Genomic DNA, 18259 nt, shown 5'->3' on the forward strand with positions numbered 1-18259 from the left:
GGTTCAAACCCCACTGTCGGCAGCCCTGAAAATGGTTTTCCGTGGTTTCCCCCATTTTCACACCAGGCAAATGCTGGGGCTGTACCTTAATTAAGGCCACGGCTGCTTCCTTCCCATTCCTAGGCCTTTCCTGTCCCATCGTCGCCATAAGACCTGTCTGTGTCGGCGCGACATAAAGCAACTAGCAAAAAAAAAAAAAGAAGTGTAATGGGGCAGATAACCATCTACTTTCCGTGGTCCTCATTAAGTATCTACAAGCTTGCTCCGAACCTTAAATCTGTTAATACAATAATTGAAATGAACACTTGATAGGACAGATATAATATGGGCCAGTGTGACAAGAGGAACCTGTAGCAAGAGAATTAATGGAGTGAAATGATAACACAAAAGGACAAGGTCAATCTCTACTCTTCATACACTGCCATGTTCAGATAGATAGGCTTTTCCCTCATCAACCCGTTTTTCTGCATCCATTTCTTTAAAATAAGTAAGGATAATATCTCATCCACGATAAATGCAATGAAAATAAATAACGTTATTTTGTTTCCCTTTCCCTCTTTCGTTACGTCTCGTAATTCCACCCATCTAAGGCCAGTTCATTACAGCAAATGATTGCTATAAGCAGATAATACAGTGATAAACTGTATTTTCAGTGAGAATACTTTGCCGTTGAGCATTCCAAAATCATGAAAGTTTTAAAATCGTACTAACTTCTAGATAATACATGCTATGGTGGTGTCCAATACCTCATTGTAAAGAGAAAGAACTAATGTACTCAGCAACAAGAGTCTGTCTTCGGCCTGTCATAAATGGGCGATTCGATGACACTGCCATCTTGAGGTATCAAAATTGCCATGTCACTCAGCTAACAATTAGTGCAGCTGTGAACTTCAACATGGTAGCACTTCATATGTGGTGTTATTTGATTCATATTGGCAAGTTGAAAAAAAAAAAATTCAAATTGTGATTTCAGAAAATTGTGTTGCAAAAAAAAAAAAAGTATGAAAAATGTCTTTCTTGTGCAAAATATGGTGATATACGGTCAATAGAATGGCTTCAAAGTTACAAAAATTCATATCAGAATTTCAAAACATCCAAGATCAGCAGTTCCGAGCGTCAAAGGTCTTATCGTGAGCTTCTCGAAGTTATGGCTCCCTGTTTTCAAATATGCTGTTGCACGTTATTATCTCTCCTGTATTACCCGTCTAATTATTTGTGTTTCGGTTGATTTGTTGTTGTTACTATAATACATCATCAATCAAAGTAAATCTTTCTTACTTGCTTGTTTTCTTTTCAGGGTTCTTCTTGAGCGTTTGATAGTTAATAGACCTCATCCATGGGGACTATTGATCACTTTCATCGAGCTCATCAAAAATCCAACGTATAAGTTCTGGAATCATGAATTTGTGCATTGTGCTCCAGAAATTGAGAAGTAAGTATTAGAAATAGCAGTAGAAATTATCAGGGGGGAATGAAAGGTGTTATTTCATAACAGAATATGTACCTATCAACACAGTTTATGACTGGTATTCTAAGGAATTGATTATCTGGATAAAGGTAAAATAAATCATTGGAACTGTGCAACTAAAAATTGTGAACATATCGTTCAGAATCACAGAAACAAGTTAAGTTCGTCAGTGTACCCTTATCACTGAGATGCTATAGTAACTTGTTCTTAAGTGGATAGTTTTGGTGAGGGTTTGTTTAACAAATTAAGTCCTGAATGTGCTGAATCACGATGAAGATAATAGAAATAGGTGAGAGGCTTAATTGATATAGATATAAATCTCCACTATTAGTTTCCTGTTGGAAGCTCTGACATTTGAGCTGCTGCTTCTCTCTCTTTTTTCGAATGGTCCTACTGGGGACCATACTTGTTCAGCTGTTGGCCTTTGATCTTTGCACAGTAAAGTTGCATCTTCTCCCAGTATACCTTCTTTCTTTCCTCTCACTTGGAGGTACCTATCTTCTTCAGAGGTTTTTTGCTGAAAACCACAGACTTTCATTAGGATCTGACTCACAACCAATCTGTTTCGTGAATCTGTCAGCCTGTTTCCAAGTTTTTGTCAGCCAGGTGATGTGGACTTGCTTATTTTACAAGAAGGTAAACTGGAGGTTGATAAGTTTGTTGGGTGTGTTTTGTTTTAAACAACTTAATTAAAAAAGAATGACATATTTCATTCTTGAAAGTGCGTCAGTTTCTATCAAACCACACTCAAAAATATTTAGAAATGTGTGAACATTTATGTTTAAATACTTGAAATTTGGAACTTATCTTAATGAAGTGCTTCCATACTAGTCTCTAGCACAGAATGCAAGGTGGTATAACACTTTGTCATTGACGTGAGTTCCAGCTGGCTGGTTTGTCGGTTAAATTTCCATTGCATCGTACTCCAGTGAGGTCTACGGCATGCTTGTGCTTTCTGAAGGTTGATTGCTGGTCAAATCCCCTTCTGAAAGCACATATATGACAGCTCATGCCAGGTCAGATACATCAAATTAGATCTAAAATAAAAGCAAATACATGGGCATTAAGAAGATATCAAAACTTATATTGGAGAAGAACTACATTTACAGTAATAATGAACTACAAGATGCAGCAAGGGAAATCCCCAGGAATCGATGAAGTCAGCACGGTCATGATTAAAGCAGCAGTAGTCCAGGGTACACAGAGTGCTCAATGAAGTTTCGAAAGATGTTTAAGAAAGGAAGGCGGCCCCGTGGTGTAGGGGTAGCGTGCCTGCCTCTTACCCGGAGGCCCCGGGTTCGATTCCCGCCCAGGTCAGGGATTTTCACCTAGACCTGAGGGCTGGTTCGAGGTCCACTCAGCCTACGTGATTAGAATTGAGGAGCTAACTGACGGTGAGATAGCGTCCCAGTCTAGACAGCCAAGAGTAACGGCCGAGAGGATTCGTCGTGCTGACCACACAACACCTTGTAATCTGCAGGCCTTCAGGCTGAGCAGCGGTCGCTCGGTAGGCCAAGGCCCTTCAAGGGCTATAGTGCCATGGGGTTTGGTTGGTTTGGTTTAAGAAAGGAAATTGCCAAAAATGCTCCCAACTACCAAGGAATAACACTCCTTTCTCATGGGCTTAAAATTCTTAAGAAAATCTTAGAGAGCAGATTGCGAGTCATCTTAGAGCTACAATTTAAAGAGGAACCGTATGGCTTCAGGCCTAATTTTCAGTGTCCGTATGTTCATTCGAAAATATTGGGAAAAGGGCAAAGATCTGTTTATGGTTTTCCTTGACATCGAGAAGACATATGACAGCATTGCAAGAGAGAAGATATGGGAATGCTTGAGAAAAAGGGAATGTGCCAGAGGGACTGGTGAGGAAAGTTCAGATGCTGTATGAGAACTGTACCAGCTGTGTGCGATTGGGTGACAGACATTCATCCTGGTTCAAGACCGAAAGTGGAGTCCAGCAAGTCAGTGCACTATCTCCATTATTGTTTATCACCATCATTGATAACATAACGAAGAACATCAACAAAACCTCCGGTGAGCTAAATTCAATGGCCTTCTCTGATGTTGTGATCTGGGGAGAAACTGAGGAAGAAGTACAGTCGAGACTCAGTGAATGGAAGGTTAAGTTTCAGGAGTTCAATCTCAAGATAAGCAAACTCAAAACAGTAGTGATAGCAATAAACAGAGAGGGACGACCAGAGTACATCATGCTAGGAAACCATCCACTAGAAAGTGTAGAAAGCTTTACATACCTTGGCATTGTAATATCTCGAGATACACTAGCCACAAAGGAGGTGGCAAATGGAGTGCAGAGGAGCTTTCACTTTTACCAACTAGTACGAACACTCCTCTGGGATCCCAAAGTACCAACAAAATCAAAGCTGGTGATGTTCAATCAGTACGTCATACCAGTCTTAACCTATGGTATTGAAACCTGCACGCTTGCTAAGAAAGACTCATCAAGGTTGCAGGCATCCGAGATGAAGTTCCTTAGGTCCACAATTCAAAAAACTAAACTGGACAAGTTAAAGAATGATGTGATAGGGAAGGAAGCTGGGATTGTTATATCATTGTTAGATCAGGTCAGCATGTCCAGACTGAGGTGGTTTGGGCATGTAATGAGGATGGGGCCAACAAGGACAGCATATGTTAACTTGCAGAGACATGTGGCAGGTAAACGGATGGTGGGAAGACCAAGAACCCACTGGATGGACATCGTAAAGATGGACATTGCAGATCTGGGAAGGACACTGGAGGACTTTATAAACAACAGAACGTATCCCAATAAGACAGAATGGAAGAGGCTCGCCAACAGTACCTGGGAAACTGGAACTGTAAAATGATAATGATGAATAAAATACAAGTACTGCTCCAGAAAAGACGTTGACGTCAACAGAAAATTATCGGTAGTTAGATTATTAGAGAACCCGTACGTACTTTACAAAACAATAATAATAGTCCTCTTCATATGGCCTTCGCTACCGCGTGCACATTTGACACCATCTGGCTGGTTTTTCGTCAATTTTGATGTTCTCTTTTACTCTAGGTCTACTATATGGCAGAGTAAACCAAATCTCTTGGGCATCTATGGCTGAGATTCAATTAATATTTTCGGGTCAACACCAAATGTGTTACCAAAAATCTTTTGCATGCTAATATCGTACGACATGGAGTGTCAAATGGACTTTTATCCGCCCTTCAAAAATCTGACTACCTCTGCCGGGTTTGAACCCACCATCTTGGAATCCGGAGGCTGACATTCTGCCACTGATCCACAGAGGGACCTTACAAAAAAATTAAAGTACAATAACTATAAAATAATTCCAATAGTAATGGGAGCAGTAATATTAATAAACCTACAAATACAGTTCAGCATGTCATTATCCTCACCGCAGCAAGGCGTAACAGAAAATTAACCAACAAACTAGCTAGCTGGACTCACGCTAGAGTATGATTTGATAGACTCCCATCACTGATCTCTATACATGGATCGCTGATGGCAGGTCTCCGCTGCAGGAGAAAGTACGCCAAGTTGAGTGCGCGGTTCGCCATGTTGGCGTACCCAACCTAGAGCTCTCCTTATGGGGAAGCAATGATAATATAGTCAATTTTAAGTCGCAATTAATGGTGCATTGGAATAATTAAAAATATAGAGACATGTTCACTCAACGCATGACATTGGGATCACTGACACGTCATTCCGAGGTCACTAAATCTCCGGGATAGCAATAAACATGAGTGTATAATAACGGCCGACAAATATTAACTTAGGTGCTGAATACATGCAATTAGCGATCGGTAACACAATACAAGTGAAAACTAGTTTCTGGAAACATTGCTGTAAATTGTATACATGTATGCCACGAAATTATGCATTCTTAAAATGATGTACCTATAAACGTAGCTCACTATACAGGCCTAGATTCGACATTCGTAATCGGTGCTTGATAATGAATTTCTGTTTCCTGTTTCCATGAAATAACGCGCATATTATCAAATTAAAATATCAGTGAAGCAAATGTACACATTTATAAAACCAGCAAATATTCAAAACTTGTCAATATATCACATTACCTGCAGCTTAATTTACTATTACAGACCTCTTTAATTAAATTCAGCTAGCAAAGCGATATTGATAGTCATCATCAGATATATGTAACACCAGTTAAGAGTCCCAAATACCACGAATTGTATAATGGGATAGCCCTAAATACCCACCACACTTTCCCTTCTCCCACCCATAATTATTACTGATGTAAATAAGGTCTAGAATTCTCCCAGACTTCATTTCCTAAGATTGTTATAAGGTCACGTCAATTATTTCATCGAAACCGTCAGTTTAATTACGGGAAATAAAAAAAATATAAGTAAATTTTTACTTGCAGTTAATGTTCAGTAAAATTGAAAACAGTTGGCTGTACATCACTTCTAAGGTGTACAGTTTGTCCATTTCTATCAAAACAGTCTTCCTCTAAGTGATCCGAGCAGAGAACAGCTGTTTTAGAAGGCTCCCAATTCTCCCGCCTGATACTCCTAATCGATGATCTTAGATGTTCGGGTCTCGAGAAAGGAAACCTACAAAAATTAATTGCCATTTTGCTCCCGGAATATGCGAAATAAGATACAATAAACCTAAAACTCAAAACACTACCCTAGGAAGATTCTTATGTACAGTATAAAACTCCCCGATGAAATGATTTCCCCTTCTACTGATCGGTTCTGTTTGTACATCCATAAGCTGAACACTGCGGTATGTTAATACCCTGTAGAATGTTTCTTCATTCATATTTCAGATAAACACATCATCATCATCTGTCGGCTTTTTCCCTCGGGCACAGCGAGGGATCCCATCTCTACCGCCTCAAGGGCAGTGTCCTGGAGCTTCAGACTCTTGATCGGGGATACAACTGGGGAGAATGACCAGTACCTCGCCCAGGCGGCCTCACATGCTATGCTGAACAGGGGCCTTGTGAAGGGATGGGAAGATTGGAAGGGATAGGCAAGGAAGAGGGAAGGAAGTGGCTGTGGCCTTATGTTAGGTACCATCCCGGCATTCGCCTGGAGGAGAAGTGGGAAACCACGGAAAACCATTTCCAGGATGGCTGAGGTGGGAATCGAACCCACCTCTACTCAGTTGACCTCCCGAGGCTGAGTGGACCTCGTTCCAGCCCTCATACCACTTTTCAAATTTCGTGGCAGAGCCGGGAATCGAACCCGGGCCTCCGGGGATGGCAGCTAATCACGCTAACCACTACACCACAGAGGCGGACTCAGATAAACACATACATATTTAAATTGAATCTTGTAATCCACAAGTATACTACAATGCAACAAACCTAAATTCGTAAAATACACTACTATTTACTTTGCAATAACAAAGCTCAGAACACTCGTGGAACTACAATCAAGAGGCCTGGCGCCACTGAACTAAGCATAAACAAAGCAAGCGCGCTCCTCGTGGTCTACTGCACCGTGCGCTCACTGCCATCTTACTGCGCCAGTCATCTTCTATTCGGCTTACTGCTACCCAAGCTACCAGCCATCCAGGTATAGAGATCAGTGACTCCCATGTTCTTTCAAGAGTGAATATGTCATTCTATTTTAATGGAATTGTTTTTGTTTTTTAGGTATAATTCTGTTATATGTTTTCTTTATCGCGTAGTTTCTAAATTATATTTATTCATAAGTTAGTTTTGATAGACTGAAGATCATCATCATCGGACTCCACCAATGTGTTGGGTAGGGTGGTGTTTAACGAATCTTCGCCCTTGTTATCTGCCTAAAAATGGCGCCTTTCTTAGCTGGCGTAGCCATCTCTTGAGAGGTCTTCCCACAGACCTTCTTCTTTCAATCTTCTTTCTAGGCATGCACGTGGTGTTCTTGTGTTAGGCATTCAGTTTACATGTCCATACCGTATGAGTCTTAAAGTCCTTATCTTCTGTTCTGTCAAATCCAATTCCATTCTGGTGTTATAAATAGTCTGTTAGGAGACGATCTTGCCACATGACCACCGAAAGCTACCCTCCTTTTCTCGACCTATTAGAGAGCCTTTCTCTGTGGACACCTATAGTATTTTCCATCCCCTAGTTTGCTGGGCCTAGAATCTTTTTTGAGAATTCTTCCCTCTCGGAGTCCTTCAACCAAAACTTTCTGGTTTAGTGACCGATACTCCATGGCTTGCAGGAATTCTGGGCAGATGGCTGTTGTATAGTGTTTCAGCTTTGGATTGCATGACAGTTGTTGTTGATATTTTGATTGTCAGTTGGTCAGTTCCAACTGGTCAACTCTTGCAGAAAGGGCTGCTTTCTTGGACAAGTTTGATTCAGTCCAGTCACCAAGGTACTTATTCTTACACTCTTTTCATTGTACCCTGTTCTAGTGACACGTCTCTGTTAGCCTCTTGGATGTTGGTCAAGTACTTGGTTTTTTCCAGTAACACTTGGGAGTTGTGCTTCTCTCTTCTGAAACAGTTGATCTGGATGACCCCTATTTCCAGAGATTCAGCGATCAGTGCGATGTCATTTGCAAATGCCAGTCTTTCTACTGTCCAGCATTTCCCTCTTGTTACTCAAGAAGACCCCACTCTGGTCACCCAAGTTGCCCAGTTCGTTGCACGGATTCTCATGCAACTTTGTAATAAGTTGATGACTACTGATAAATAAATATAATAAATAAATAAAATATAAATATAAATTACTCAAAAACTTAATAAAATTAATGAGCATAATTAACCGAAATGTCCGTAGTATGGGCGCCAGAGTTCACCAGAATGGATCCCTCGAATTTAGATAAGAGCATGATAAACTTTATATCCCAGGGCGTGTACATAATGCTGCGAACTGGTACATCTGCTGCAGGCCTTACCTAACCTCCTGAAAACGACTAATTAGGTAGGAACTGCACCTAGGTTCATCAATAACTCTGATTCTAAAATAGCTAACTATATTCTTAACAAATTCCGTGCATGAGCACCTCATCAACATACAACTTTATACATATAATACACTCATAAAATATTGCTGGAAGACTCCATATTTACAACAACAACAATAATGAAAACCGTGGGAAAACGAAAGCGAGAACTAAGCTACCATTTGTAGATGGTCCGATGAACAATGTACATGTATGAAGATAAACACCCTTCACTGTCTCTATATCAATTCGACTTACCGATTCTCATAATCGGCAGTTATCACATCACACAGATACTGTACCTTGTACTACTGTGTTCACATATTTTAACACTTGTTGTAAAGATATATACACACGTCTGTCGATCCTCAACATATAAATTTATGGAAAGTCTGAGATAGCTTTCACCAACATATAATGCTAGGCCACCACAAGTGCTACAATACTTAATGCGCAAGCACTCTCCACAATCAGCCACTTTCCACAAACATAACTAGACTACGCTCCACGAACGTTTGAAGTCCAGTCCATTGCAGTCGTGTCACTCCAGTACCGTGTATCACCACCACTTCCTTCCCGTACAGTGCGTCAGTTGTAGTTGTAGTTATCTTCCTTCTCGTTCCTATACAATCACCTTCACAATCACCCTTACAATGTTTCTCATACAATCTCTCATACAAACCTCTGGTTGCCGCCGTATGACCAACCTTTATAGACATCAACATCCCCCTCCTCTCAGATGAGACGTCTGGATTGGTGCATGCCAGCCAATCATGAGTGATCTCAAATCAAGACCAAGCCCTGAACTACTTCTTCCTCCCAAGACAATAACAAACTCTCGGGAGTTTTACATGAATCACCAAACTTCCCTGGTACAACAACAAGCTTATCTCATCAGGCTGGGATATATACACGAGTAATGGAATTTCCTGACACAAGTACATCACAACAGACACTGGGGTAGCCAGATGACTCATTCAAATTACCAGAGTTATTACAGCAATGTTTTCCCACTGGTGCAAAACAAATTACTCATACCTACATATGTGGATATCTTCCAGCTTACCAATAATAATGTCAAAATATACAAATGAAATACTAATAATAATATTAATAATAATAAATCGAATACTGACAATAATATCTATAACTTCTACATATAATTCGGGGGTGTGATATATGTACTATCACAACTTTTTAAAGTACATACTTCAAGAATTGGGGACAGTCTATCACATTGTCTTCCTCTTGTTTTGATCTCAAAGGTTTCCATGCAGTTTTCGTTCTCACCTAGTTCCATGAGAATTTTTACATTTGTACTATTACTCTTCGCTTCTGGAAGTTTTATGATCACTGTGAACCATCTATCCACTCCCTTGTTTCTCAGTTCAGTTGTCTAAAAATTGCTGTGAGAAGGGGAACATGCCCCTCAGGCACTTCATCCTTTAAAAATCAACAAAGGCTTTTACATTTATCTCATCAATGTCAGCTATAAAATTGCAGTATTAGTAACCTTCATAAACCCCTGTTTAAAATGTCCACAAGCAAACATTATACATACCAACTCTTACAAATAATATAGCTCCTAAATAAAGCTAAACTTTTGAAAACTTATTAGGTTATGATGGAGATGTGCGGCATAGAAAAGGGAGTGCATTTCAGAAAGTAGGTCCTACCTTTCCATCACCAGCCTTACTGATTTCATTTCTTACGGCTGTCCACTCTTCACCTTTTTTTTATTATTACGTCCCAGCTCTTTTTTTTATTTCCTTTCTTTACTTGGCATCATATGACCAATATCCTTTCCTGTAAGTCTTGCAATCAATCACTTCATTAACAAGTCTGTTTGATACTCTTTAATATATCCAGGTTTTGAATCTATCATTTGTAGTTTTTTTAACTAATTGTTAGCAAGAGCTAATTTATGATCAGTGTGAATTTTATTTGCCGCTTTTCTCCTTTGTTCCTTGTACTTTCTCTTCCTTCAACCACCACTGCATTCCAGTCTCCCGTCACTATTATGCTTTTATCTCCTTTTACATGCTGCACTTAATATTTTATCTCATACTTTCTATCTCTTGATCATCTGCTGAACCAGCGCCCGTTTACACCTGTACTGTTGTACTGCCATTTCCTATCCTGGTTTTAGTAACTTAGACTTTTTAACATGGATATGTTTTGGGGCTGGAGGTTCTATCTGGAATTAGCATGGACAGTTTTCTGACACCATGGTAACAATGGCAACCAGTGTACATCAGCAGCAGTATGTATGCTAGGACAGGAAGAAACATATCCATGCTTATATGCCTCTCCATGTAGCAGAGGAACTTGTTTTCAACTATTGTACCAACTCCTGCATTTCCCCTACTTGATTAATAATTCTGAAGTAACCCGACCAGAAATCCTGTTCTTCCTGTCAACACAGCTCGCTTAGAATAACTGCATCTAACTTCATACCTCTTCCTTTTCAGATACTCTAACTACTGCAACGATTCAGACTTCCAACCTTCCACATTCCAAAAAAGAATATGTATTATTTAAACAGTTTTTTGGAGTTCGAAAAAACTGTGACTGCACCACCACCAAAGGAAGGGAGAACTTCTCCTCTTTTTTTTTTTTATTTTTTTTTTTTTTTTGAGGTTAAAAGGCATGACAATACATTTTCCAGCTAAAGATTTTCTGTCTTTTTACCCCAGTCACATTTTTCAAGGGTTGCATGATATTGTAGATATCCTTGTTTTGTGTTCTTGTGCATATGCTCCTCAGAGGAAAGAAGTCCCTTACAGAAGGTAGGGTTTTAATATTAGCCTAACTATCCCAAATTCCTTAAATACCTTCGCCCTTCTTTTGCAGTTAATGTAGCTATTATTATAGTATAATATTCATAAGGGAGGATATGACATATGGTACGAGAGTAAAATAGCTGAGCTGCATTGTCAGATCAAATCAGTGGCTTTGAGAGTTGTTTCAATGTGCTGGATACTCAGCATTAACATGTTTTAATATGAATATTGTTTCAATTAATAAACAGTCAAGTTGATTCTCTGGTAGGCATGATATATGCTTTTGGGCTTATGCCTTGTCAAGAAAGCAAGGTGAAACTTTGCTCTGCGTCTTCAGAAGAAAATCGCAACTGTTCGCGAGGAAGACTTCTACAGTAAAGAAGGTTTGAATTAAATCTTGAATTAGCTCTTACAACATTGGACCGGGCGAGTTGGCTCTGCGGTTAGGGGCGCGCAGCTGTGAGCTGGCATCTGGGAGATGGTGGGTTCAAACCCCACTCTCAGCAGCCCTGTAGATGATTTTCCATGGTTTCCCATTTCCACACTAGGCAAATGCTGGGGCTGTACCTTAATCAAGGCCACGGCTACTTCCTTTCCACTTCTATCCCATCGCCGCCATAAGATCTTACTGTGTCGGTTCAACGTAAAACAAACTGTAAAAAAAATTTCAACATTGAGGGTGGGTCTACAGTATATGAGGTAGGGAGAATACAAAATAAAATTAATTGGATTGAATTAAAGTTACCTGAGAAATACTGTACTCACCCACCATTACCTCTTATGGAAATCACTGTGGGGTGTTTCTTCTTCTTTTTCCATGAAACTGGAATGATACTAAAGTTTGCTAGGAAAAATATATTACAGTAGTTCATTTTGCGTTTCTTAGCCTAGACAACCCAAGTTGCTATCATTACAGTGACGTTAAACCTGACCTTTGGAACTTTGAAAATGATTGTTCCCAAGCAAAGTTTGTGTTTCACACTCTTACTCTCATTATTTTGAGGGTTAACTAATTCAAAATAGTTACTCAAATTCCTTCACTGTCACATGTTATTTCTGTTCCTTATCAAACATGCAAGCTCGTAAAGCCGTAGTGCATGATTATCTAAATCTCAGCCGATACCCACAACAGGCTGTGAGTAAATGAACCAGTGCAGGTCACATCATGGACTTAATACCCATGATATGACTCCTTTTGAGTGTAAGGGCTCCAACGTTGCCAGACTCTTGATGCAATGTATATTGATTACTAGGCTGAAACAAGTAATTTCAGGAAGTAAATTCCAAGTACAAATTACATTTCGTGAAAACAAGAAAAGGACAAACATGAAAACACAAAAGGACAAGCACAATCTCTACATCTTCATACACTGCCTTCTTCAAAGAGATACTCTCTTTTCTTTAATCGCATTTCCTCTACATCCATCTCTTAAGAGCCCTCCCCTGGCTTCATCAGGAGGGCAGGAATCTATACTCATTGAGATCCATTTTGACAGATGCGAAAAATGTAGGATAGAAGAAAGTTGGGAAAAAGCGGAAATAAACTCGTTGGGGGTTGAGAAGAGATGGGTGTAGAAGAAATGAGATTGATGAGGAGAGAACCTATTCTGTTGAAGACGACATTGTATGAAGATATGGAGATTGTCCTTGTCGTCTCGTGTTTTAATGTTCGTCCTTGTTCTCTCTTCTCACAGTGTCCTGCCATTATGCTTGTTGTATTGTGTGTTCCTATCCTTGTTTCTATCTCTATATGTGAATTGACACTTATTTGTGGCTGTGGCACTTTTTGCGCTAGGAGTGAAAGCCAGTCTGATTACCACGTGGCACTCAAGTAGTTAGGATGTATCTTCATTGGCAGTTTAAAGCTGCTTATCACACTGTCACTGGCAAAAGAAATCGATGGGTCTTTCCAGCTGCTTAGAAGAAGAAGAAGTGCTCCCCAACCCATTTATAAGTTCATGATCAGAGGGATCTATATGTCGTAAATTAAATATATCTGATTCATCCATGCCCCTGGAGAATACGAAATGAAATTCTGATATCGCACAACAAAGGATCAAAACTAACAACGCGATAAACAACTGTACAAGAGGCAGTGTTTATATTGTGGAGTGGGCTTTTCCTAGATAATGAAATGAACAAAAGTCTTTGATGAAAGGAAAGGTTCTGCAGGAAAATAAGACAACTTAACTGCAAACCCATCCAAAAGAAACATAAGATGGAAGAAGAATGCACATAAATACCTTTTTGATGCAGTGTTGATTTAGATTATACACTTTGTCAACATGGGGGTGGAAATGATATAGGTACGAGCAACTCTAATCACAATCATTATATGGTTCATCACAACTTATTTTTTCGTTGTACAAAGTCCTAAATACACATCACAGATGAGGGGCAATACTCTTTCTATACTAAACTATTAAAAAAGAAATATTTCTTACTGTATAAGTGGTTGCTAGAGCATTTTCAGGTCCCACTACTTGAAAAGCAGGACTGTCTAAACACTGCAGCAAGGAATAATTAAAGAGTTTCAAACCTTACATACAATGGATTTGAACTATTCATTCTTCATAAGCAGTGTATTTTTATCTGGACTCCATGATCAGGGGAACGTCTCGCATGTGGAAGGCAAATTATATAGGCGTCCTTCTTGAGCAGCAATCGCTCTCTATTCAGTGATTGATAATAGATATTCATGAATAAGAAAAATTGTAAAGAGTTAAAGAACCACTCATGTTGAATAACTGATAGAATTTATTTCTATACGACAGTAATTGCGTATTTATTTAAGAGATAGTTATGTTGTAAGTACAAAATGACCGTGTGATTCCAGCGGCATGCACTGGCAACTCTGTTGCCTAAAAAATAAGCAGTCAGCCATTATACTCACTTCTGTCGCATCTTATCATGTTCTTTCTTTTTGAATATTGTATTATAGGAAGTTCTATTCATTAATTCCCATAATATGCTGCTTTATTATTTAACTGAAGAAAATATCTGTGGGTTTTTCTTTAACTTTACTGTTTTCATTTTCTTCAGGTTGTTCGAATCCGTTGCACGATCTTGCATGGTTCAGAAGCAGGTTCAGCCAGCTCAAGAAAACGAATTACCCGAGTGATAATAGAACCATGTAATGGTTGGAACAGGAGCAACAGAGTATTACTTCCTTTTAATTACGTTGTATGAAGTTGAGATGCACAAAGACTATTGTATTCTAATGTAAATAATGAACAGGTCTAGTCTAGACAAAAATAACTATGAAAATGCTTTACTATATTTTTTGTATTTGTAGAGTTTAATTTTTTAATTTTTATGGTTTCATTTTTATGATAAAAGTGAGTTTGGGAACTGGTTAAAAAATACAAGATTGTTTACGTTCATGTAAAGTGAAAATCTTGAACAAACTTTTTTAATGCAGGGTGTAAGTATCTGTGAAAGTGAGTCGGTATTTGGTCATTAAGAAAGACAAAAGGTTTGGTAGATGGTTTATACATAGTTTGGACCTCTATGGACATTACTACGCCTTTATTCGTATAACATTTTGACATGCTTTTTGATCTCAACTAAAAGTATGCCAATGTCATATATACATATATTTTTTATGTTTCTTATCTTCTCTCTCAATCATTATATTGTGATATCTTAGTGGAGTTGAGCAATAACAGGAAAACCCAGAGTGAAAACAATTTTTTTGGAATAAAAGTACTACTTTTCAATAATATACAGTCTAGTCAAGAGACTACAAATTTATCTCTGCGGTATTTGTGAAGTCCGTGTGAAATATGTGATATTTTTTCTTGTTGTCTCTGCAAGTTGACTGGTTGTGTCTGTCATTATCCCTCTGGCTTTTCCCCCGTTGTTATCTGCACTTCGAATCACTTTACAGTACAACCACCTTTCTCCGGATTGAACAAGACAAAACCGGTATATAAACTGTAGTAGAGTCCATATTTTAAGTAGCCAGTGGGAAATTTGATGGAAGAATGGATTTTTTACGTGCTGATGGAAAACTGTTTTTGTATTGTGGTTATTGATATCTTTCACAATCATCTTTACCAAAGTGTACTATAAACTGTATCACTTTGCATTTCGATGTATAAAATAATGTGAATGCATCTGAAGTGTCAGCATTTGAAGAATTTGCAAATAATGTGTATGTGTGTATATATTATATATATAAAGAAAGATTTTATTATTTTTTTAAAACAGTCCGGAGAAGAATTTTGAATGACCTCATTCACAAGATTGTACTGTTAAATGAAGGAAAATTCTGATAGAGTTTTTACTCGCAAAATGAGAATCGGAGAGAGGTGAAATGGGCATAACTGGTTTTAAGTATTTCATTGGCTTCGGAAAGCTTTGTATTATAGAGTTTTATAATTAGGAGAGTGTACAGGGGGAAAATAGATTTGAAAAATAGAAAGAGGGGGGGGGGAGGTGTAATTGGTCTATGAGCAAATTACATTTCAAGTAGCAATCTACATACATACTTAAAACTAAATAACTTCCCACTCCACCTCTTCTATTTTCTCATTTTAGCTTACTCTGTTGGATTTTCTCCTTCAAACGGTTATCTTCTTTAGCTTCACTATGTAGCTATGACTTTATTATAGAAGTGCTAGAAAAGAAATCTTGTTAACGTGGTTTGACAAATCAGTTTATTATACAGGCATACTTTGTGTTTATTTTGACTTACATGATGTCATAACTATGTGATAGGCAAGAAAAGAGCATTATCATTACAAATGTTTTCTAGGCTGTGATGAAATTTGTGTTAAAGCCCATACTTTCACACCTAGTTGTTCATGAGTTTTGTATTTTGGGTGGTGTAATTATGATGATCTGTGAATACTGTGAAGATATATTATAGTAATATTTAGTGGCTACTTCTGCTTATGTTTATAATGAGAATCGTACACGTGTAGATAGCTTTGTTGGAGGACTATTATAGAACAGTTGCATAGTGATGAAAGTGGGAATCAAAACGGAACAAAATCGATCCTATTGTATTATTTTGTGTTTTATAAATGTGATTAAACTTGCTTTTGAGTAATTAAACCATTAAAAATGCCTTATTATATACATATATACAAATGTCTTATATCTGACAATATATAGTGAATTTTTACTCCTGCGGTTGATATTGTCCCAAATTTCTTGTTCAACTGATCCAGCCTTATCTTTCCTGTCATAGTTGACCCTTGTCTTGCTCTGAAACTAGTATCCAACTCAAACACTTTCATTTGAGTTTGGAGACCTGATGTCTAATCCTTTCCCAATAACAAAAATGTCTGGCTTTCCTTCCATCAGTTAAATTTTGTTTGATATATCAAGTGTGGCAAACTTTGACTGAAGATACCTGCTGTTCTGTGTGCTACCATGCCATGATATGCATTGGTGATTCAGTACTTCAGTTTGTTTAAAAAAAATTATTTTCAATCGTACCTTGGAAGAGGAAACATTTGAAAAATTTTCAGTAGGTATGCCCTCACAAAAAAAAAAGAGAGAGAGGGGCTTCTATCTCAGTGAACATAATAAAAGAAGTGGAGGGAAAAATTAGGATCCAGGATTGGTTGAATCCTAGCTGAAGTCATGTTCGTTCCTTTCCAGTACTGAATCCTAGGTGAGTAAATGTAATGATTGTGTTCAGTGGAGTGTGGGAGTATTTTACAAGTCCCCCACTACCCATTTTTTATCAAGTGGATATCTGTTCCGAGATTACTATACTATTTTTGGACCATATTTTCATTTACTTCTCATTAAAATATAATTTCATCCATTGTAAAATTTGCATTTAAAAAAGAAGAGAAGGAAGCTATTTTCTAAGAGTACGGTATATCCATTGGCTGAACATTATAAATAAATATAAAATACAGAAAGATTCATTTTAATTAGACCCAACCATATAAAATGAGAAAGTAAACTAAAACATCCTTGCATTACAAAAATTTCATGCAGATAATAATAAATGTTTATGCTGCACTACCAAAGCATTAATACTATCGAAATAGATATACGGTAATTGAAGGCTAATGGATGACAATGAAATGACAACACCTGTGGTGCAACAGCCCCAAAGGGCCAAGGCCTACCAAGCGACTGCTGCTCCTCCTGAAGGCCTGCAGTTTATGGGCTGTCATGTGGTCAGCATGACGAATCCTCATGGCCATTATTCTTGGCTTTCTAAACCAGGGCCGCCATCTCACCATCATATAGCTCAAATTCCCCTTGTATACTGCAGGACTTAAAGGGAATTGGTCACAATTTTGTAGTTTACTAGCTGATGTACCTGTGCTTCACTACGGAATTCTACATTATATACAGCATTCTAGGGTAGGTAGTGTACACGTTGTGAGCAAGCCAGAGGAGAAACCCCATCTTCGCTGCTAGTTTGGAATAAAATGATTGTGGATTTAATAACAGTGAAGAGGAAGAAGCTTCTCCTAAGAAATGGCTCTTTTCAGGGTTGAATTTTGAGTTATTTAGTGAATTGTGGTGCTGTAATTTGGAATAGGCCTAAATTGTAATCTAGACCAGTTCATACTACTATTAACCCCAGAATCATAAACTTTTGTCTCCCAGACTACGCACCCCTGTAGTTTCTGCGGTAATTTCCAGATGCTAATGAACTGTGCCTTCCCCCTCCATCTATTCTTCCCCGGCTATCAACAATCAATGCTGACCTTGGTTTCAAGCATTAAGGTCCAGTTGTTTGTTCGCTGCGATATGACCGCCGTCTGAGAGACGAAAGTTTATGATTTGTGAAAGTATTCGTGATTTGTACATAGCTGTAAATGGTGTTAATATTTGGTTTATTACAGTAATGTTTTTGTACGTAATGCGTAAGATTAATAGGATACTGAAACAGAAACATCTAGTGCACGATAATGAATTGATAACGGCAGTGTTTTCTGAATTAGACAGAGAACCACTCTCTTCAGGAGACATTAGTGGTAATGTATTTCGTGAATGAAATTACCCGGCCAATACATGCATCAAAGAGAAATATTATGACCGAAAATTGGTTCACCTCAATTCGTCTGGTTGATTTTCTGCATTGCGACCATACCCTGACAATCATTGGAACAATGAG

At 38.4% G+C, this 18259-nt stretch overlaps 1 protein-coding gene across 7 annotated transcripts in view; it reads left to right on the plus strand.

The window, feature by feature from the left end:
- Window positions 1-16294, plus strand: part of Not1 (CCR4-NOT transcription complex subunit 1) — a 403150-nt gene extending 386856 nt beyond the window's left edge. For 5 of the 7 annotated variants that reach the window (XM_067156230.2, XM_067156231.2, XM_067156233.2 and 2 more), the window contains exons 39-40: window positions 1298-1432; window positions 14206-16294. In XM_067156230.2, coding sequence (XP_067012331.2) covers window positions 1298-1432; window positions 14206-14284 — 214 coding nt within the window. In that variant the 3' untranslated portion in view covers window positions 14285-16294. The other 2 variants (XM_067156232.2, XM_068229844.1) reach the window with 2 other exon arrangements.
- Window positions 16295-18259: the final 1965 nt, after the last annotated feature.

Source organism: Anabrus simplex, chromosome 12 (assembly GCF_040414725.1).
Source record: "Anabrus simplex isolate iqAnaSimp1 chromosome 12, ASM4041472v1, whole genome shotgun sequence".
Taxonomy (NCBI): Eukaryota; Metazoa; Arthropoda; class Insecta; order Orthoptera; family Tettigoniidae; genus Anabrus; species Anabrus simplex.